Source organism: Anguilla rostrata, chromosome 9 (genome assembly GCF_018555375.3).
Source record: "Anguilla rostrata isolate EN2019 chromosome 9, ASM1855537v3, whole genome shotgun sequence".
Classification (NCBI taxonomy): Eukaryota; Metazoa; Chordata; class Actinopteri; order Anguilliformes; family Anguillidae; genus Anguilla; species Anguilla rostrata.
Window position 1 is genome coordinate 16,346,383 of NC_057941.1, and position 23,560 is coordinate 16,369,942.

General features: G+C 45.8%; 1 protein-coding gene across 4 annotated transcripts in view; it reads right to left on the minus strand.

Moving 5' to 3' along the window:
• LOC135263041 (glypican-3-like) overlaps positions 1–23,560 on the minus strand; it is a 79,571-nt gene that overhangs the window by 34,750 nt on the left and 21,261 nt on the right. For all 4 annotated transcript variants that reach the window (XM_064350612.1, XM_064350613.1, XM_064350614.1 and 1 more), the window contains exon 3: positions 4,313–5,001. In XM_064350612.1, coding sequence (XP_064206682.1) covers positions 4,313–5,001 — 689 coding nt within the window. The remainder of the gene's footprint in view (positions 1–4,312; positions 5,002–23,560) is intronic.

Below are 23,560 nucleotides of genomic sequence, written 5' to 3' on the forward strand. Positions count from 1 at the left end.
GTCTCTGTATTCCTCTAAGAGAAGGATGGTTTATGATGCTCTATTGCTGTGCCAAAGTGAAAGTGTATAAAAATTAAGAAAGAAAGAGACAGAGAGAAGGATAAGAAAGAGAGAAAAGGAGTCTCTTGACTTTAAAGATCTCCTTTACTGCACAGAATGAAAAAAGCAAACAAGTCCTACGTGTTCATATATTACAAGCAATACAAAATTATCCACTCACACACGCCCAGAGAGAGGAAATAAAATAGAATAAAATAAAATATAACATAGAAGCAATCACTGAAATAAAAATGAAGCCATTGCAAAAAAAACAAATGGAAAACAAGAAAATTAGCTAAATTAAATCACAAACACAAATAAGAAGCAACTTCACAAACAAGAACAACCACAATTACAGTGAATAGTTAATCTCACTAAGTAAAATAAACAAATTTCAAGAAGAGAAAAAGATAGAGAAAAATTATAGAGTAAGCCACACAGAAAGAAGAATTAGACAGAGAGACAAAGTAAGAAGGATGAGAGACAAGCAAAATCCTGTTGGGAGAAGAACCTACAGTCCCAGTTGCAGCAAAACACACACCAGCCTGTCATAACCTCAGGGACACAGAGTGACCATACACATCACTGCTATTATTTCATTAATTTAATATTATTTTCAATATTTTTTGATTGTATTGTTGTTGTTTTTTTTTGTACTACTACGCTTTGGCAGTATTTACTGTATTAAGTATTTCCTGCCAATAAAGCATTTTTAGAATTGGAACTGGAACGAGAGACAGGGACTGGAGGAGAGATAAAGACAGAAAGACAAGGGCGAAAGAGAAAGACAGACAAAGGGAGGGGAGAGAGAAAGACGGACAAAGGGGGGGGAAGAGAGAAAGACGGACAGAGAGAGAAGGATGAGAGAGATTTTTGTTTTGAAGTTAGAGATCTGGGAATAGGAGAGAATAGGCTGGGGAGATGCTGCTGTCTGAAATTAACATGCAAAATGAGCTCTATTACAATGACAGGCCTCTGCTGCTCTTGCCAAAGCTCAAACCATCACACGGCCAGACAGTTCAGGGGCATTTCATTGAATGTAAAACAGTGGCAGAGCACATTCCTCTACCCCCCCCCCCCCACCCATTTGTTTACAGGACTTGGACCATTTCCAACACAACCCAAATACCACCACTCACCACCCTGTGTTATTTTCACCAGTGGACCACTGCAAAGCACAAGTCACGCTGTGTGAAATAACTATTAACAAGAATAGTTGCTCAAGGCTCAAAATTAACTTACTAGCCCCCACCCCCAACACCCAACACCCAACCCTCAGAACAGCGATTTACATAATACTGATCATCAAAGATTCCCCATTTTAAATAGGAATCTAAAATTAGTCATGAATATATAAATGCCACCTATCCAACCATAATCGTAGCCATCAGCCATACCGCTGCATACTATGCTGCCTGCTGGTTAAAACTAAGTGCAGATCTGCTTGGTTAGTACTGTACTTGGATGGATGGGAGGCCTCCTGCAAAAAAGCAGATTTGTGCTGGAATTGGTGTTGCAGGGTCAGTAGGGGGGCAAACCTCCCTAAGGAGACCAAGCAGAAACTTCACACTCCGCTGCAGCTAGGGCAAAAACTGTGCTGGAGGAATTTCAGATGAGACAATAAATGCATGGCAATTATAGTATTTGAAGGCTCCCTGATGCCCTAGCCAAATTCACAGCATTGACCTCTCAATGTGTCCATCCAATCACAGTCCAGTTTGCTTGTGAAATCCCTCCCACTCCATCTGAGCCAATGAGTGGTGATGGTTCTACTGTTCTATGTCACCCATCACCCACTCCTTGAACTGTCTGGAATTTTCAATCCGAATGCAGACCGAGTTGCAAAGTCTGTCTCAGTCACTCAGGTTTTTCTAAAGACAATTTTCAAATGAAAAAACAATACACAAATTATAATTCATATCAAATAAATTCATATAAACTGCTTTCTTGATTTATTGATTATAATACATGTGCAATATAGCTGCAAACACCACAAAAGCTTTAGGTGTTTAGCAATTAGCAATTTTCAAACACAAAAAATGTTAGCTAATTCAAATTTTTTAATTCATTTATTTCTTTGCTATTCATTTACAGCAAACCATTACAATTGTGCTTATCTACATGCTGAACAAAATAGCTAAATGTTGAAAAGGTAATGACATGAAATCCAAGTTCACTAATTCAACCTGAAAATCATGACCCAAGTAGCAAATACTGATCTGAACTGCATGTTTGTGATCATTTGTAGCTTTAAATATATGCCTTATAAAATAACATACTAAAATCACAAACAGCAAAAGGTGAACATTGATGTGTCCAGTATGCCACTGGAGATTGGACAAGGCTGTCATTCAGCACTGTTCTCCTCTCTCTGAGCTGTTAATGCAAAAAGGCTCCAGGCTCTCCTAATCATTTCCCTGCTGAATGGAACAAATCTCCTTCCACATTTTTCAGAACTTTCTCCCCTTTCCAAATTTATTCCCAGACACAGGGTTTGGCATAATTTGATCTTAAAGGCCCCGTGCAATCAAAATCATCATTTAAGCTCTTTTATAATATCAAGGCTTTTTTTATTCAGCTGACAGTTCAAATGAGTTTTTCATTCTGAAACAAAGTTCTAATACTGCTCCCTTTCAGAACAGTATAAGAACTTTGCACAGAACAGACATACCATGTCAGACCTCTAGCTATTGTGATTTTAAATGAGATGAATGAGAGAGAGAGAGAGAGAGTGAGAGAGATACCATACTTGTACATACAGAATTGAAAGAGAGAGGGATGATTATGGGACAGCCCTATCTACAGTTGTGGAATTACACTGATTAAGGAACATATAAAAGAAAATGCTAAAATGACTGATAAGCGGAAATTGTAACGCTTCTAATTACAGTTTTGAAGGATTAGGTCACACATTAGAGCACTTTTCCCAGCAGAAGCATATTCGGCCCACTTCTCTGAATAATTAACAGAAATCTGACCTTGCACATTGTTAATGTCATTTATCAGCTCGTATACTGATATCAACCAGGTCCACAAATGACAAATAACAACACAGTAAACAAGCATATTTTTTCCTTTCACAGTAAATATTTCCCAAAAAACTGCTTTTAAACATGCACAAATCAAAAACAGTGACCAGGAAAAACACTTCCACACATGCTCATACATACAAATATACACACGAACAACTCATTACCCACAAATTAATTCATAGACAGACACATGCATACACACACACGCGCATGCATGCACACAGGCATGGACACACTCCCTCTCACATACACAGACACATACACATGTACGCACACGCTCTCTCACACACAGACACACACATGCATGCACTCTCACACACAGGCACACACACACACACACAGGGGACCGAGTCAGTGAAGTCATAGTGTACGTTAATAATATATGAGCAGTGAGGGCCTACCCCTACAGGAGGCTGGCCAGGTTACTGTCACCCAGAAAGAGGCATGGTGCGAAACAGAAAGGTTCAGCACTTTCCCCACCAAAAAAAAAAGAAAAAGGACACCTATGAAACAGCAGCCACGACAACCTCATAGAACAATGAGCACAAAATGTTCAATATTTAATGGCTGTTTTGGTCCTGCTTCATGACCTTGCAGGTAGCAAACAAAGCATTTTGCTGCTGTTAGGACACATTGAACCAAACTTCTGATCTTACTGAGAGGGTTTTTTTTGCATGCGTATCTCTTGATGTGGGGGTGGTGCATGTGTTTTTCAATGAATATCTGTATCACAAATAAACGCTAATTGAGATGGCAGGTCCATTTCTGGCAACCACTTTACACACACACACACACACACACAAATATAGACATACATCTACAAAACAAACTCATTAGAGGTTTGTGACATTATTCAGTAATATATTTTTTATCCTTGGCCACAATAAATGAAAATATTGATTTGAACCATGGGACAATTTTCCATTAAAGGTCATTGCCCCCGTTTCTGTCCAAATCGTTCACTTTTGGTCATTACTGTCCTCATTTATATTTGTCATTAACGCACCAAAAAATGGCCCATAATACACCACAGCTGTGTGTCATTATCTGAGTGACAAGGGCAGGCAAGTTGGTTGGTTTTTTGCTAATGTACTGTACACCTGGTAACTTTTGTGCACCTGAAACATATTACATACTCATTTTACATCACATTTGGTATGTTAAGTGTGGATAGTAAGCGTTTGGAACAGAACACACACACACACACACACAGATGACCCCACACCGAGGCTCTGACTCACCACAGCCTTCAGGCGGTTCCGGGTGGTGAGGGCGTGGTGGAGAGCCAATCGCACGAGCGCGTGCAGGCGCATCACCACCGCCTCCACGTCCTGCTCCCCCCGCATGGCCCCCGCCAGCGTCCCCAGCCCCTCCACGTACCCCCGCCAGTGGGGCTGCACCTCGCCGGCCCCCCCGAGGCACCCCCGCATGACGGACAGGCAGAAGCCGCGGCAGGGCCGGGCGGCCAGCAGGCCCAGGCAGCGCGGGCAGTGCCAGAGCCGCAGGAGGGCGCGGCCGCAGTCGCGCCCGGGCCGCAGGTGGTCCGTGGTGTTCACCACCTCGATGCCCAGGTTGAGCGCCTGCAGGAAGACGCGCGTGGCCAGCAGCGAGCGCGACAGCCGCGTCATCATCATCTTGGGGTACGGGCCGAAGGCCCCCGCGTCCCTCCAGGCCCCGCGCAGGCAGTCCTCCGAGACCGCCGCCCCCGCCCCCCCGCCGAGGAGCCGGCGGTAAGCCAGCGGGAAGAGCCGGTCGAAGAAGGAGGCCACGATGTTGTCCACCCGGGAGTCCGAGCCCAGTATGTAGAGCGAGACGTCCAGGAAGAGCTGGCCCACCGCCCCGTTGGCCCCGCCCCTCAGGGGAGAGAAATCGTCCCGCAGCATCTGGAGGGTGGCGTTCCGCCCGTGACGCAGTACCATCTCAAAGGCCTCTGCGGGACACAGCCAGGGAGGCGGAGGTCAAAAGAGTCAACAAACAGCTCAATGTACAGCTTAATATACGTTAACTGTCCAGGGACCACAACAAAATACTGTCACGCCAAGTGTACCCCACCATTAGATTAGATTTGAATTGAGCTGAACAAGAACTTCACTGAATTAGGCCATCAATTTTTATAGCGCCAAATGGATATAACAGTTCTACTACACTCATGTGGCTATTAACAAACGCGCTGACGCATTATCACAAGCCCACGTGTGTGGCACCATGACTGCCTCCTTCTCACTACGGTAAATAACCAGAGGTGATATCAGATGTAAAAATAAACACATTATTAAGTCTTCACATCACAAACCAAACAAAAATCTTGGCACGAACATTCCCCTGCAAAATAAACACCACGTTTCAAACATCTTAAGAAGTCGAATGATGCTTTAATCCTAATTTCAGTCCTAGCGGAGAAGCCGTGATTAAAAACAAGATAGCAAAATGGGGTGAAGGAAGGATTTGAAGAGAAATAATCAGATGCATGTTCAGCTAACATTAGGAAATACTGCAGGCAGTGAGTGAAATCTTGTTAACTGAGTGACGAAGATGACACATAATTCCAAAAACTCAAACGCAAAGAGCCAAAAAGGATTACACAGAACTGAGCGATAGCGCAGATTTCTGGGCATGTTTTTGTATTTGGGTTTGGAGGGAATAAGCAGTCCTTTGATGCCTTTTACATGGGAAATGAATCCGAGACAATGGAAAGGCAGAGCCTGTCAGTAAGATGCTAATTTCATGTTACAAGAATTTTCAACAGCATCCACAGGGTGCAGAACCCAGCGATTTAATAGCAATGCCCCAGCCCCTCCCAGATGCTGGCAGAGAGGAAATGGAGGAAAGTAGCTCGATCCATTTGATCCATCACTCCACGACGCAACCTGGAAGCACTGAGGTACTTGTCTTGCCTATTAATATAAGCTTCCTTGCTTGGACTGTCATTTTTTTTCCCATCAGTCTAATAATCTTGGCTATAATCTGCCCACCCACTGTGATTATTTGCCAGGTAGACTCCCTATTAGCATTTAACCTAACTACCTGCTGACACTGGGTCGGCCCATGGAAGATGGGCTATGCCAAGATTTTTCACCACTAGGGATTTTTTTTCTTCTCACTGCTGTTTGAGTGTTTTTGCTCCCACTGGGGTGTCTTTTAACCTCCGGCTGTTTATCTGGGGGTTCAGGCCAAGGGATTCCCAATTTTCCTGCAGAGCACCGTTCTGATAGTGTCTCTGTAAATATCAAAATAAAACTGCATAGAATTGACTGCCTTATGTTCAAGACGCCAGTGGGCAGACGTGCCGTCTGCTGTTGCACAACGGATCCACGGCTCTGATTACAGCTGGAACTGAGGGTGAATCCTCTCCTCCTCACTGGGGACCTCTGGGAATGGGCAAGGCGCTGGAGGCACATGCGGGGTCCAGTCGGATTGGATCTGCACGCCCCTGGATCGCAGACATGTAGGGGTCTGCTCTGGAAGTTTCACCCGCACTGCAGAGATCGACTTCCATGCAGCCATTTGCACTGCCCTACAGAAACGCCGCCAGCGTCCACAGCCCAGCCTCCCAGCTGCGACACAGACACGCCCCCAACAGTCTGAATGCCAAGAAGGATATGTATGGCAGAGGAGAGTGGGTGCAGGACACACACACACACACACACACACACAGACACACACACGCACATACATGTGAGCATGTACACTAATTTGAGAATTAATTCTGCTGCTGCTGCTATCTGCAGTTACATCATCAATGAAGACAAGTGAGCCATTACCTGTCGCAGCCACATATGCCCAAACCATGGCACCCCCACCACAATAATTCAGAGATGGCGGGGGGGGGGTTCTTCGGATCTTGGAGAGTTCCTTTTAGCGTCCATACTTTGCTCTTGCCACCTCTCATTGGTCCACAAGACCTTTTCCCAGAACTCTGCAGGCTCTTTTAGGTAATTCTTAGCAAACTGTGATGTGGTCATCCTATTTTTGCGATTAACTAGCGATTTGCATCTTGCAGTGTAGCCTCTGTAGTTCTGTTCATGAAGTCTTCAGCAGACAATAGTCACTGACACATTCACACCTGCCTCCTGAAAAGTGTTTCTGGTCTGTCGGACAGGTGTTTGGGGATTTTTCCTCATTATGGTGAGAATCCTTCAGTCATCAACTGTAGAGAACTTTGTTATTACTGAGCTCACCAGTGCTCTCTTTCTTCTTAATGATGTTCCAAACAGTTGCTTCAGGAAGAGCCTCCATTCCGTTTTATTCCTCACATATTTCTGTAAAAAGCTTTGGCAGGAGGGATAAATCTAAAAGATAATCCAGCAATTTCAGAAAAGTGGGCACGATGGTCAAAGGAAACTAAGGAAAGGTGTTCAAGAGGACAACTTCAGGCACTTAGAATGTGGAACCGAAAGATCAAAGCAATGACCAAATATAACCCCCATATCATGTGCCTGTGCTCTGAACAAGACACAGATCAAGTATCATCTAATGGAGACAGCATTTCAGCTGCAGGGCTGAGGACCGGGCCCTTAATGACAAATTCAAGGCAGTGGCCGAGTCCCAGGAAGACCAGCAATTGCGTGGGTGTGTGACTAATAAAGGATGGTAAAGGGCAACAAGGGTGCAAGGGCCAGAGTCAACCAGCAGAGGGCACTGGAGCACCCTGACGGGGCAAGAGTAGCAAAGAGGAACCCGTCTTCATTCCAGTACCGTCGAAGATATCGGCTGTGGAGGGTGCCCATTTAATATAACAGAGAATTGGGTTGTACAGAGGTTCGATAGAGATCCAATAACTGCTCAGCAGTGCTTGGGTATTATGTAATGTAGTTTATTGATTACATTACATTGCATTCATTTAGCAGAGGCTTTTATCTCAAGGGACTTACAATGCAGGAGAAACATAAGTGCATTCACCTGATTAATACGAGCCATAGCGCCAGACCTGGCTAACAACATTCCGAGGCTGGCGAGTTAATACGCAACATCACTGAAGCACCACTGCGAGTTAACTATGCTGAGCAAGAGCCAACATACTCATTCTAAATAAATACAGACCACATCAATAACAAGCCTTAAGAAGAGAAACATAGAACCATAAAAACATAAGCTAAAAACATGAAAAATATAATGTCATGAATAAATCCAATTAAAGTGAATTATTAGGAACATTAGGGGGTGAATATGGGCGAGGAACAAAGATGCAGGTCTGAGGGTATGGGGCTTCAATCCATGCCAGAAAATGGCCGCCAATTCTGCTGCCTCGACCACCTTGGGAAGTTTGTTCCCCCGACGTGGGGTTCATACAGACAGGCAACGTGACCGGGAGAAGGGATCACAAAAACGAGGGAGGGAGGCGGTCGCCTCCAGGTTGCACGAGCAGCAGGATGCTTCTGAAAAAAAGGAACACCCAGCTGGAAGTCATCCCGCCATCCCACACGGGTTCACTGGCTTTTTTATTTGGGTCACAGGCGGCGGTTAAAGTAAGACCAGGCATCTGTTAAACTCATATTAACGCCACTGAAGATGAAGTGGGACTGGGATCCGGTAATGTATCACTTAGGGCTCGTTCTGGGCTAATGGCATGGGGAAGCAGGGCAAAAAATGCAGACGTGTTCTTAGCGCCGACACAGGCGTCCACCAGTGGTCCATACAGTCATTATCCCCTCTCAGTTGAACTAATCGATAAATTACCCATGCGACGGGAATAATCAATTGTACTGATGAAGTGTCAACCCTGACTGAGACAGATCGGGAGCTCAGCTCCACCTGGTCCTCTGTGCTCAACGGTAAGAGGGCCAAAAGAAACATGTACTGGGGAGAAAAACATCCCCGTTTCATACTTGTTTTGTATTTAGATTGCATGCAGTCAGCGAACCCATCCATGTCGTTCGACAACAACCCCTAACCTAAACCCTAACGCACAGTTTGCACGGCACATGCAGTAACTTAAAAAAAAAACGCTTGCTTTCAGACAGATTTATTGAAGGTGAGAGAATGAGAACAGGCCTCGATAGCCCCGGCTTCTTTAGGATGGGACCCAGGCTTTATTAAGCCCAGAGGCTGTACAAGATGCAATATCTACAGCAGATTGGCCACACATTCCCCTTGCATTTCCCGCCCACCTTGACTCCCTAGGTCATCAGTGCAAAAGAGAACTCTCGTTGCACCTACCTGGTTAAATCTGCTTACAGCAAAACTGTTGCAGTGTTTCATGAGCAGATAAATTTTAAAATCTTCGTACTCGCATAACAAAGCAGTAATAATAGCAATAATCTGAGGAGGCATGAAGAAGAGGCAGGGTGCTTCAGTCACATATCAGGATGCTGCTCTCTGGTGTGAAATTCATTCCACCAGCTTAATTTGCCTGACAGCAGGAGCAGGAGGCCGTCCTTCTAGAAGGTAATCCAGAAGGGTGTGGTCACACTGGCCGGTCCTCTTTCCCCCGCTGGAAATGGACAGGAAATCCACCTCACTGTGCAAAGGATGAGCAGGCATGGCCTCAATCACAGAGAGACTCAAGGAGCAAACACAGGCAAGTAAATAGCACTCTTCTATGCCCGAGATTTAATATGTTATCCTTATTGGAATCACTCTTGGGGATGTGCCCCTGTATTATTGGTGGAACTGACAGAAGGAGCCAATCAAAGCCTCCCTCCAACCATGCAGAACAAGAGCACTGAAAGAGTTCTACAGCCCTGCTCTCTCGAAGAGCCATTTCACAAAAGATGTCACAATGTGTCATGTGAAGTCTGGGCTCTAAAATGGATCAGTTACAACAAGGGTCCCTTTGGTTCTTAGGTCACTAAGGCCTGAGAGACGCTCTGTCTACTTTACTTTATTTTACTTCACTTGTATTTATCTGGAGTGGCTTACAGTGCAAACATAAGTGCAAAGATCAGGGACTGAAGTGCAGTAACTCCCTAGAGAGAGAAAGTGAAGTCCCAGGAGAGACAGCTAGTGCAGAGGTGCAGCCTTAAAACTGACAACTTAATACAGGCTCCTATAGGCTCAAATAACCACCTCCCACATAAGACCTGCCCTCATTTCAGTTTAAATGTCAATTAACAAAGATTGAATGATTGACAGCCTGGAGAAGTGCCAAAATGTATGTGGATGCAGTGCATGAACAATATGCCCATGTTTTTGCTCTTGGGCAAAGCTAGGACTATTTGTCCTTCCACCTCTGTATGTGATTGCTTTTCAGATACCATAAAACAAGGATTAATTAATTTGTATAATAGCAGAATCCTGCTGTGCCAGATATCTAAACCAGTTCACCTCACATACTATATCTATATCGTGATCTATACAATCTGTTGCCTATTCCTTGCATTTCATGTAGGATAAATGTGGAATGCTGCCATTATAATTTTATATTGTGTTCCCCAATGTTCCTCTTATGGCAATTTTCTGATTGAAATACAATAATAATTAATTCACTTTAACCAGTGAAATCAAATATTTTGTCAATAATAATCGTTTTCAAAAACAGTTTGTTGAATGAATTAATTTTTGCAAAATTCCCATTTTGAAATTGTGGCATTGGCCGTGCTTATTTGAGTTTTTACCGGTTCACACATACTTTCATGCATCTGCCTCCCCTCTGGTTGAGGTTGGTTACGCAGGAAATTTTTGTACCCTATTGAACATTAAATAAGTATTGCAAGAACAAAAACCACCCAACGGAGCATTAAACTACTTCATACAAACACAGGCGAAGAACGGCAAGCTGTGAAAACAGATAAAGAAGTTACACCTAAGCAGGTGTTAGGGCAAGGTAAAAGGGCTGGAGAGGATCGGGGTCTTCAAGCTCCTGCTCTGTCTACCACAGACACCAGCTCTCAATAGGCTACACTTGAACCATGCAGCCACCATGGTTGTTTACGTCACGAATGCCTCCACTCATGCATTGAATCCCTGATCCACAGAGCAGACGGCTCTGCTTAAGAGTGCGCTCTGCGGAGAGAAGCATGCAAAGGTTAGGAAGGAAGGCTAAATGAGCAGAAATGAGAAAGAGAAAGCTCTGTGCACGTGCTCAGGGAGGGCCGTGAATCTGTGATAAAAAAAAAAAACACAGTCAAATGGTCCCTGGACTGGGACATGACACAACTCACAAACCGAACGGCAATCTAAAAAAGACAAAGTATCTCGGAAAAAAACCACAGGCAGAATACAGCCGTGCGCGCGGGCCTTACCTGAACCTCCGGAGATCAATTTGCCGGTAAGTCTTTATAATGTATTCCCTCCAAACCCCCACGTTCCAGCTCTTTTATCATTATTTTAACAGTTGCAGTATCCATCAGTCCAGATTTTAGGCTCCCTGTCATGAGACAAATTGGGACTGGGTACAGCTTTTCATGGCTAAGGATTTTGTTCTTTCAACAGCTTAAGAATATAACATGATTCAAGATGACAGCAATCTACTATTGCCTATTTTTCATGGCTAAAAATTATCCCTCTTAGAGTGTGTATATTGTTACAGGATATTTTTGTTTTCACAAATATCAAATCAATTAACAGTGTAGATATAATCAAGTACAATCTACTATCTTAACCTCACACTGGTAATGTATACCATACTTGAACAGAGTAGAAGCAGATAATTGGAGATAAGTTGCTTGATTCTAGTTACAGGCAGGCCACAGCAAATACATTTAGTCTGATGCTGTGAAATTTCTATTAGCAGTCTGCTTTTTACTGCTAGTTTTGAGATTGTGTTTATTCAAAGTTTGGAACATGAAGAGTCAGTTAAGAGAGTCTGATTTGGAATCAGAAATACTCAACTGTGCAATTAAAAATTAAATATTTCCAGTGCTAGACATTTACTGTTATTTTTAAATCAACCAGTTGTCCTGTTGTTAGTTGGATATAACACAGCCCTACAGATTAAACACTAGATGATACATGGCCAGTATATCAACAAAAGCCAACTTCAAAGTATTCAAATAACCCTTTAATGTATGAAACGTTTGCATATAAAATTAGGTTCCCTTGTGCAATACTCTACATACATACCATCAAAACAAAGATAATGCTGACACAATCAGTAAACTACAAAGGTGTACTTAGATTGGAGTAGAATCTTAACTTCAGCTCTTCAGAACAGCACCGCACACCTGCTACACGACAAAGTTTGCTCCCAGGTAAACCAGTATACAAGGTCAAAGAGACTGCAAAAGGTAGCATCACACAACACAAACCTATGACCACAATAACGACCATCTGCTATTAATAGTTTTCCCCCCACTTGTCCCAATACAGTTAACAATGAATTAGAAAGAGGAACCGAACAGGAAGAAGCCAGAGAAAGCATCACCGTGACAGCAGAATCAAAGGCACGGGTTTTAAACGAAGAGAACGAGGAGGGAGCAGGAATGACTGACAGAGAGGAAGGATGGATGAACTGAGTAAACGAAGAAGAGAGAGGGAGCAGCAGAAGGCGGTGTAATGTCATGTTCTCTCCTGGGATCTATAGTAATTATACGCGCTCCCCGCCCCCCCCCCCCAGCCCCCCACCCCCACTCCCCGCCCTCAGTTAATTTTCCACTTTCATTCTCTCTACACAACTCTCCCTCCCTCCATCTCTTCAGCTGTTCCTCGGTTGGCAGATGCAGTCATGTTGCATTTCCCTGCTGGGGTTGTTCTGCGCTGCCTGCTATCATTGGCCTCTGATCAGTCCTCCTTTCTAGTTAAATTAAACAGACGAGACGGAGGGACAACACAAAAGCTGTCTGCACTTTCCGCGAGAATCTCACGAGCTTCGGAAAAGCAATGAGACGAAATGGCACCTTAAAAGAAAACCTCTGCTTGTTTATCTTTAATTTTTGGTATGTACTCACAGCATAACAAAACGAACCGAGGGCCTCATAAAGAGAGAAATAGGATAGAGTATAAAGCTGGTGAAATTGCTTTAAAAGGCCCTGATATTTGCAATGCCTGCCTCTGTCTCCATCTCATCTCTCCTTCATCAAATCCCATATAAAATGAGATTACCTCTCAGAATGGAACAATGATGGGCAGAGGGCTTGCTTGTATAGGCTGTCAGATGACATGACAATTGAGATCCCTTAGAAAGCCTTTTAGGGACTACTTCTGATAGGTGTGTGCACCTTAGCTATCTGCTTTTGAGCAATTTTCATCTACTTTCTTCTTTCTCTAAAATGTAGCTCATAAAATGAAAAGTATGAAATTTATGTTGGCACAGGTAAGGTTCCAGTATCAAAGGAAGACTAAACTTCAGAGTATACTGTACTCAATATAAAATGCAATTCCACCTGTGTACTAAAATTATTAATATAAAAAATGTTTTTTTAAATATTTTTAATCATTTGAAAAGGCCTCAAAAGCAAATAAAAATAACAAAATAATTTTTCTGCTTGCAGTTCATGTTTTTCCACTGAAGGGTCCCTTTAAAAGGGTGAAAATTGTGGATATGAAGGTTCAAACAGATGAAAGAGCAATCAGAAGGAGCTGGATTTCTGCACAGTCTACACACTTACACTTGGACAGCAGAGAAGATGAGGAAAGAGAAAGATGAGAAAAGACAGATACAACAGGTGAAGGAGAAGAGAGAAGGTGAGCAAGAATGATAGAAATCTCGCTAGCTTTTGAGAGCACCATTTGCATAAACACTTCTTGTCACACAGTGTAATGCTTCAATAATACAAAAGACGTCCGCAATTGCATCGATTTGCCTTTCTGTTGTCAACTATTTCAACAATCTCAAATCATTTTCCTCTTATTCAGAGAGGAAACACTGGATAGAATCGGTAATGCGGGAATTGAAAAACTACAAGGTGTGGATGAATTCTCCACAGGGGAAAGCACTCCAGCTCCCAGTGCATCTTTAAAGCAGAAAAACATTTTCCACTTGCCCTCCCCTCCGCGCTAGAGCCCATGTAAATTTTGGGAAGGGGGCTGATTCCTGCAGTCTGTGTGTGACAGTGATGAAGCGGGCCGCCCCCGCACGCCGCCGCACGCCCCCGCACGCCCGCGGAGCCGCGGCTGGGAGCCCTCAGAGCCCCGCGGCGCGCGTTCGTCAGGACGCGGCGAGGCCGCCGTCGCGGATCCCGCCAGCTCCGCCGGCACGCCTCCCGGCCGACGGCGCGGTTCCGTCCCAGTGGGCACGCGGCCGATCACAGAACCGCGAAGTTATCCCTCTCTCTCTCTCTCTCTCTCTCGCTCTCTCCGTCTTTCTTCTCGCTTTCTTCCCGTCTCCGATTAATTAGCGCCACTCTCTTCCCCTCCTCCTCCCCCACACAGGGCTCCCGTTCCGTCGTTTTTTAAATCCTCCCTTACCCCCCTCTTTCGCGTGCCTCATGATGCACAATCAATCTATCTCAACACAAAACTTCCCCGGTGAGGGGAGAATAAATGCGTTTTTTTGTCAGCGGCTCTGGCGGTAATATTGCTCATTCAGTGGTTATTAATATGCAGCCGATCCATTTTCCCTTCATTCCCCTAAACATCCACACCCCCTTCGCCCGTCTCACCACCACCCCCCCCCCCCACAAGCCTCAGCACACTGTACATTAAAATCATCATTTCCATCAGCAATATAATCGAAAGAGCGTGATTTTTTTTCATCATAGAAGCTCTCTCGGGTGGGTGCTGACCTCTTTCACAACCCCCCTGCCCCCCTCTCCCATCCCTGACTACTCCCCGCTCCTTCATTTCCCCTCTCTCTCTCTCTCCCTCTCTGCATTATTTTTTCCTTCCCTCTCTCCCAATCTCGCTCTCCCCGAAGCCCCGGTGATGGATGGGTCAGTGTTGCCGTCTTGATGCCCACCAGTGAAAAGCCGACCCCATTTCCAAAGCTTTCTGGGATCATGGGGAGAGAGCAGCTTAATTAATCCAGCAGGTGGAGCGATGAGGACACTGGGGGTAATGGGGAGAGGTGTGTGTGTGTGCGTATGTGTGTGCGTATGTGTGTGCGCGTGTGTGTAGAGATGAAGCTCTTTAAATAAATGCCACTTGGGCAAAGGGAAGTGAAGCCAGAGGCAGAGGAAAATGTCCTTGCCCTCTCATTTTTTTGCTCTCCCCCCTGCAACGCAGATGCACACACACCGACACAAACACACACACACACACACACACACACAGGTGCAGGTGATACACACCTGATAAAAAATGGTCAGTGCAGTGTGTGAAAGTGTACTGTGCACTGTGGCCCTCTCTCCCTCAACAGAATTTTGTGCTAACCACAGTGTTCAGTACTCCAAAGGAACTTACTGTACTGTGAACTGTAACACACAGTGGGGTCACTGTCAAAGACCTTTGGTTGAAATTCAACCTTCAACACAGCGAACAAACACACACATTCACCTTCAGTTAATGACACACAGACTGATCGTGTTCAGTTACGTAGAAGCATCTACAGGTGTTATACTTATACCCCTGCAGTGAAGAAAAATGAGCTCCTTCTGTTGTGTTGATACATGTAAAAGACTAAGGGAAAGAAGGCAAGAGGGAATGCACTGGGACCCTACTGCAGCCTACTGACTACTGCAGCCTAATTGTTTGGTGTTCTCTCTTCCCTACACTAGAATACAGTGACCCACATTCACAAACAGGACGGTAAAGTGACATGGCATTCGGTCAAGCTGACAGACTTTGGGTGTTGCCACTACAGCTACCCACGGTGACCGCTGGCTCTCGCTTTTGCCATTTGGAAATGGGTGGAGCTTTTCATTGGCTTACGATCGTTTTGTGGGCGTTTGCCTGCCAAAACCACAGCCGCGCCTCCACACTGTTAAAGCAGCGGTGTTTACAAGCGCCGCCCCTTCTCAGCGACCCTGACCTGACTCATAACAAGAGCGATGAGGTCCGCGGCAGAGGACGCGCGCGAGCCGCTGGATGGATGAGGCCCGCGTAGCGCGACCCATTTCCGCGCAGCGTCTCCCTCCTCGCTCTCCACACAGGGGGACACCAGCAGCTCCATCAATGGGTGTCACAGGCACACAATGCAGACGTGCCCCTGAGGACTCTCAGCTATTACAGCAGAACAAATGTAGGCATTTGTCACAGCTATATATAGTTCCCTATAACTACACACAGCCGCAAGGAGGTGTGGATAGCGGTCCCTGTCTCTAGAGGCCCTTGGGTCTATGTGGTTCCCCCTACGTTTCATTAGAATCCATTCTTTCCTCAACATCATTCTTTCCTTTGGTATAGCCAACTGGAACTGGTGGCTTGTCTCATTGTTACAATGTCAGAAAAAGGTAAGTCAACGGACCCCTTCTTTCGAGATATGCAATCTAAGACTCTGCAGCCATGGGACTGCGCATCCAATCACAGGCAACTGATCGACCAGAGGAGTCACTGAAATCTCTCACTGGTAAAAATATACATTACCAATGTAGGATTCTTGAGCACGGTCAACACTCGACCATTCTAGATTCTATCCCAGCTGTAGGGTTAGAGTCAGTACTGAAACATTCTAGACTCTATCCCAGCTGTAGGGTTAGAGTCAGTACTGGAACATTCCAGAATCTATTCCAGCTGTAGGGTTAGAGTCAGTACTGGAACATTCCAGAATCTATTCCAGCTGTAGTGTTAGACTCAGCTCTAGTGTGGTTACTGCATTATTAATGATCGCCCTTCACAATACTTTAGAATGTATTTTGGCCTTTTTTTATTATTTATGATTTTTTTCACCCCATATCCCACAAATTGGCCACCGACCCGCCACAACGTCCTCCACCAATTCAAGATAGCACAGACAAGCAGGCGCTCTCTTCCAAAACACATGGTGCCAAGTCACTCAGAGTCAGCATGTGCACGCAGACTGTAAGTGTTTGTTTGACTAGAGAGAGTTGCAGATGTGAAAGAAAGTATGGGTGCCCCACCAACTGAAATCCCTCGCTTCCCTGAGTGACTCTATTACCAGTTACACCACCACTACTACACACAGCACCGGCACGGCCAGATTCGACACTAGACCATGAGGCATTTCCATACACTAGGACTGTGAATTAACAGGCAGACCACCTTATGAGTCAGAGACTGACGGCAGCCTGGAGTGGTCATGGCAATTTGGCCCAAATAATTACTCCAGTGCATGCTGCTGATGTCATGCTTAATGCTTCCAATTTTGAAGAACACAGCATTTCATAGGGCGATGCGGGGAAAAAAAGCATGTGTGCTCAGTCAACCTAACCTGTATAAATAAAGGGTAATAATCATAATAATAGGCCGCACGGTCTTTTCGAAGGACACCCAGCCAGTAGTTGAGTCGTGTGGCCCAGGTCTCCCGTGCTTCTAGAAAGCTCCGCCTAATCACCTCCACATCCATGCGGCTGAGCAGCAGCATTTCAGGGGCCCCGTGTGCTGCAGGCATCCAGGCTCTAATTAGGACTGACCCTCGAAAAGCTGCGACCGTGGAAGAGGAGAGCGAAGCCCCCGGGGACCCCCCTTTCTATCAGCAAAGTGCACCGTGGAGTGGAGCGAGAAAAGAGGGGCCGGCAGGGCGGGCCGGCAAACTCAGAAATGCAAATGAAGCCGAGAGCAAAAAAAAATTTTTTTTTAAACCATCTCCCTCTTTGTATTTACCCTTCAAAAAAAAATAAAGACAGGGTTGATCAAATATTTATCATTCCAAGCAACTGTTCATGTCGAGATGAATAAGCCTCTGACATTAAAAGCTAGGAAAGGGAGAGGAGAAGGAAAGGGAGATGAAAAGAGAAGAAAGAGAGAGAAATAGAGATGTGTATCATAAATGCGGCAGGCGAATGGGAGGGGTGGAGGGATGGGGATGGGGGGGGGATTGGGGGCGCAAGGGGGAGCCAAGGGAGGCAGGCGTCCAGAAATTAGAATTTTAAAGTCATGACTGTGTGCAAGAAGAGAGGGTTCAGAGTTAAAGATGGCAGCAATTGTGCGAATGGAGGGGGGGGGGTGTCTACGTGAATGACAGGATGAAAATACCAAACCAGCATGACAGAGAGTGAGTGTGTGTGTGTGTGTGTGTATGCGTGTGTGAGTGTGTGTGCGTGACAGAGAGAGGGAGAGAGAGACAAGCTGAGAGAGTCAGTGACCGGTCTCCTAGTGTCTTTCACAGGAGCTGTCCAGAGTGCTGAAGCAGGCTACGGGAAGCAGCTGAGCCCTAGTATATCCACTCGGAGTAAACCACTGTGCCCAAGCCCCACACCTCCACCCACACCTCCTTCCAGGCACATCTCACACTCACACATGCACACCCAACATCCCCAAAGCAACACAATGGATGTGCAACGTGACATTCATATAACTAGATACAAGAGGCCGAATCCAGTGCGTACAGACCCCAGGCGAGAAGCCCCAGAGCTTAAAACGGCAGCTGAATGTAGCTGCATGTACCGGTGTCTATAGAGCTGAATCTCATCTCTCTGCAGGAGGCCTCTGCAGAAGAGGCTCGGCGTATTGTCCCTGTGATTACCTCCTCTCTGCTTCATTGTGGGATTATCCACACATTTGCATAAACACGCCCAGCGGTGCTTCTCTCAGCGGTCTGTTAGTTGGATTTGTGTCCTCGGAACGCTGGGCAAGCACTGTCATGCTGTGTCGCGTTCTACAGTGCTCCTCTACAGAGAGCCCAAGCTACAGAGTGAGGGAGAAACCTGTTCCTGTCACCGACACTGTGTAGGACCCCTTTAAAGAGATCTGAAGTCTCCTGACAGAGTGGTAAAGAACAGCCCTATCACTGGACCCATGCTAATAAGGCTGTAGTACCATCCTTAACATCCTCTATGCAGAGACAACACCAACTGTAACTTCCTCTGTATAATCAGATGCAACACCACCTCTCGCTTGCTTTACACAGGCATGTACAATGCCACCTGTATGGTCCTTTATCCAGTCATACACAGCATCACCTCTCTTACACAGTGGAATGCACCTGTAATTTTCTTTACATAATTAACACAACACCGCCTGCAATGTCCTTTACACAATTAACACAACACCACCTGCAATGTCCTTTACACAATTAACACAACACCATCAGCAATGTCCTTTACTCAATTAACACAACACCACCTGCAATGTCCTTTACACAATTAACACAACACCATCAGCAATGTCCTTTACACAATTAACACAACACCACCTGCAATGTCCTTTACTCAATTAACACAACACCACCTGCAATGTCCTTTACTCAATTAACACAACACCACCTGCAATGGACTGTACTCACTTAACACAAGACCGCCTGCAATGTCCTTTACTCAATTAACACAACACCACCTGCAATGGACTGTACTCACTTAACACAAGACCACCTGTAAAATGTGACATATTTTACACATCTATGACAGACAAAGACATCCTGAGCTTCCACTACACAACTGGACGAAACACCTCCCTTCACCAAAACTCTCCCCAGTGTAGCTTCGGTTTCTGTGCTTCTGATAACTCTACTTCTCGGCTCTTTACTTTTCCCCTCCACATGTTTTACGACCAATATAACCGTCAGGAAAAAGACAGGGGGGATGCGCAATTACTTCCCTTGGCTGTGATCCAGATAATCAGGTCTGGCTGATGCTTCATCTGTGGCTGCATGTTTCTTAAGCAGGTTCATTAGAACTGTCATCCAGGAATGAGATAAATGAGAGAAGGGAAAAAGTACACCCAAAAAAACACGAACGCCCTCACACTTATAGCCATAAAACCACCTCCGTTTCCATGAATGAGACCTTCCAGCCTGGCTTGGATTAGGATTGACAGGAGAAATCCTAATAATTTGTTTCTGTTCCTCCACAGTATATGATCCCTGTTGACTAATGCTATTGAGGGGAACGCTTTCTCCAGCTAACAGCTGTCACATTCTAATGTACCAATTTTACAACTCCAGTAGCCAATGTCAAATCGGTCACAATTTTTAAATTTTATTTCTTGCGAGCGTCTCCCATAAGGATTTCAGGAAGAGTCAACACTGATCAAACATGCTCCTCAGTGCAGAAATTATTCCTATGGAAAAAAAAAAAACACCTCAGCAAAAAAGCGGGAATCAGTATGCACAGCCCCCTGTCTCGTCCCATACGATCTTGCCCGCGCCCTCCTTAACATCCGTTTGTTATAGAGATGCGTGACTATTAATATTGACAAAAATGGCCTTTTTAGTACAGTAGGCTACTCTCCGTGCACAAGCACACAAACACACAGGCACAGGCTTTAAAAGTACAAAAAAATTACGGATATAGTTTACGATGTATAGACATAGTAAGGAGAGTGCTTGCTCTGCTAATTGTGTTACTGAAGCAGTTTTTTTTTAAAGGAAGCACCAGACAGCTGGACATGATATCTAAAACTCCCAAGAGAATTGGCTGCTGCATCCTGTCCCAACCACCTCATCAACAGCCAGAACTGCTGATCCAACCAAATGCTGATACACAAAAACAATTGACTGCAGCAATACAGAAAGCTTGCACCCCCAGTCAGACAAAATGGATGCCCATCGTCACAAAGGCAAATAAAGTAGATCGAACGTTGCCGGCGTAACTGCACTCGGTTTATCAGCCGTGCCGAACTTTTTTCTCTTTGTTAGAAAGCCTGTTTACCGTTCCTGAGCTCTGACTCAAAGAGTTTACGGAAAGCTCTGCAAAGGTTCTGCCGGGGCGAGCCGATCCGAGACGAGACACGGAGATAACGCGCATAGCGAGCTCGAGTGGGGGGAAGTGGCTACCGGAGACCGGCTAAAGGCTAAAAAAACATAAACCGCATCAATGAGGGAATCTGTGAATCGACAGACCGTAGCCCAAACTGTTCATCAACACAAACAGAGTGAAAGAGAGAGAGAGGGGCGCTGATGAGACAGCGGATAAATAAAACATTTCTCTCGGCCGCACGGGCAGCCAGACCGCAGAGATGAAAGGGCTTGATGATGATCTCGCTAAGCAGAGGGAAGAGAGAGAGAGAGTGATTTTTTTTCAGAAGGCTAGATCTCATTATTTTAAGCAAATGAGACAGAATGCAGCCCTCTTAAACTAACAGGAAATGTCTCTCTGCTTTCCTCTCTCCCGCCTCCTCTCCTCTCTCACGTGGGTTGTTTGTTCACTAGAACTCTTCACTATTTAGCTATAGCAATTATATGCACAATTTTAGAAAAAGTATACTTTCTACCTTGATAAATGTATGAATACGCATGCCAGACTCACAAACTTAAACCTTGTCACTTAGGAGTGTGTGTTGTACAACTATGGCTCTAATGTATTGGCCTTAAAAGCAGTATATAGATGTGTATGATATATAAGTAGTAATGGTATGCTGGTGGGTTTTTTTCCCCATCTACTGTCATTTAAACCATAATAATAATAATAAAAACCTATAAATACTAATTATAGGCTTTTCACTGTAAAGGAAAGCAGCGTGATTGCTTTCCTAAGCTCGGAGGTGCTTTGGTTTGACACTGACAGTTAATCTGGACAAGCCTGCTGAGGACACAGAGCAGACAGCGTAGGCAATGCAAAGCACTCACACAGTTCAATCAGGGTAAGTGCAACGCTGTGGCCCTCGTCCCTATCAGCCGGGCCGACTGACACGCTGTCCGTTAGTCACCCTCCCACCTCCCAGCCCTCCACAGAGCCTCGCAGTGCATCTCCCCACTGTTTAGTTTTACAAACAAGGGCCAATTAGGGGAAAGGCAGCTTTGGAGGCAAGAGACTGAGGAATAGAGAGAGGGAGGGAGAGTGCGTGCGCGAGATAGAGAGCGCAAATGAGAGACAGAGAAAAGTACAGGGAAAGAACAGAGGGGGATGAAAGAGTGACAAATGAGGATAATACCAAATGAGGGAGGAGTGGAGGAGACATTGATGAATGAGCTTGGAGTGTCTTAGGTTTGGGTGTGCGTGTGTGTGTGTGTGCGTGCGTGTGTGTGCGTGTGTGTGTGTGAGTGACCGTGTGGGAGTTTCTCTGTCTATGAATGACGGCTGCCAGGTGAAGTTCTCGAGACTGGGACAAAATGTTCTCTGAGCGTAGCATAATATATACCACAAGCTCACAAGCTCACAGGCCCCCTCTCCTCCAGACCCCAAGACAATGTACCTGGTTGCCCCCCCCCGATGGCAGTCCTGATTTTGAGCCTGCTCTGCTCACCAGGGATCTCAGCTCTCTCCAGCTCTTGCCAAGTTCCCCGTCATGCCGAGGTGTTGTCACATTTGGGTTGCCTTTGGTGCCGTTTCTGTGTTCTGCATTTGCGTTGTGTGTGCACACTGTCAACCTGCTCACAGGCTGCCATGTCACTGAGCCAGCTTCCCTTCAGCGGTTTATCCATGAAGCCAACCTTTACTGATGCAGTCAGCCTCTCCCACAGAGAGACAAGAGGTTGTGTGGAGGAGTTCAGGCAGCCTGCTTCAATGGTATCTTCTGCAGTTCATCCTATCTATGATCATCTATGCCTCTGTGACAGATCACGCTAAATGTGCAGATGAAAGCGCTCACTTAAACGGGCATCAAACAGGGAAGTGCTTAAGGGCGGTCACTAAATAGACAAGGGCAATCTAGCTCTTCCCATTAACAACCTCCAAATAAGTACCCCACCACCCGCAGTTCAACTTCTGTCCAGTTCCTTCTCCGAGGCGGAGATGCCAGATGGACCCTATAGCCGACAACATAGCAGCAGTTAGAGGAGACGCTTCATTTCCTCTTAATCACAGATAAACAAAGGAAACGCCCAGTAATTAAAGTCGAATGAACTCAGAAAATTTGGCATACCAGAGCACATGCAAACACAGTCAGTATATGCAGAATTCATAGATGGTTTAAGATGAGAGGGGAGGAACCAGGGTGGGGGCGGCTCGGGAGGGGTGGCACTGGCCAAATGGGCACTGCGGTTGGGCGGGAGGGGAGGGTTTCTGGAGAAACTCCCCTCTCATGTTCTTAGTTGGCTGGTATTGTTGCTGTGTGCTCTTGCTGCTCTGATCTCACTGTTCTGTGACATGCTGGAGAGCCATCAGACTTGCAGTAGAGGTCCCCTTCACCCCAGGGAACAGCCAAAGCCAACACAGCTGGTAGCTTCACATCCTTCGACAAGCATTATAAATGGAATACGGCAGCGAAAATGAAGAGGGCATAACAGCTTCATTTAAAATGAAAAAGGGGTTAAACCTCTGCCAACAAACTGTCGGTATCAGGGGCAGTGAGCTGCTGCTGTCGGGGGGGGCTGACTGTACTCACAAGAGTAAACCGGCATGGCGGTAAAGGGTCTTCAAAAATGCACGGCGACTGTTTCCCCAGACAGCCGCCGCGGGGCAACTCGCGCTGACACGCACGGGGTCCAGGGCATCAACGGAGACACGTCCCAGCAGGTCAAAGGGGGCTCCCGTCTCTCGCGCGAATAAGACAGCAAGCTCCGTCGCGTTAGAAAACGCTCAGAGCACGCAGAGCGCCGTCCGTCTATCGTCCGGCAGCCCGACAAGCCGCCCTCCCTTCCCGCGTCTCACTCCCAGCCCGCAGAAAAGAACGACAGACACAAGGGCGCTCGCTCAACGCAGAGCCGATCGATGCTAATGAGGCCTCGGTTAACCGCGGCA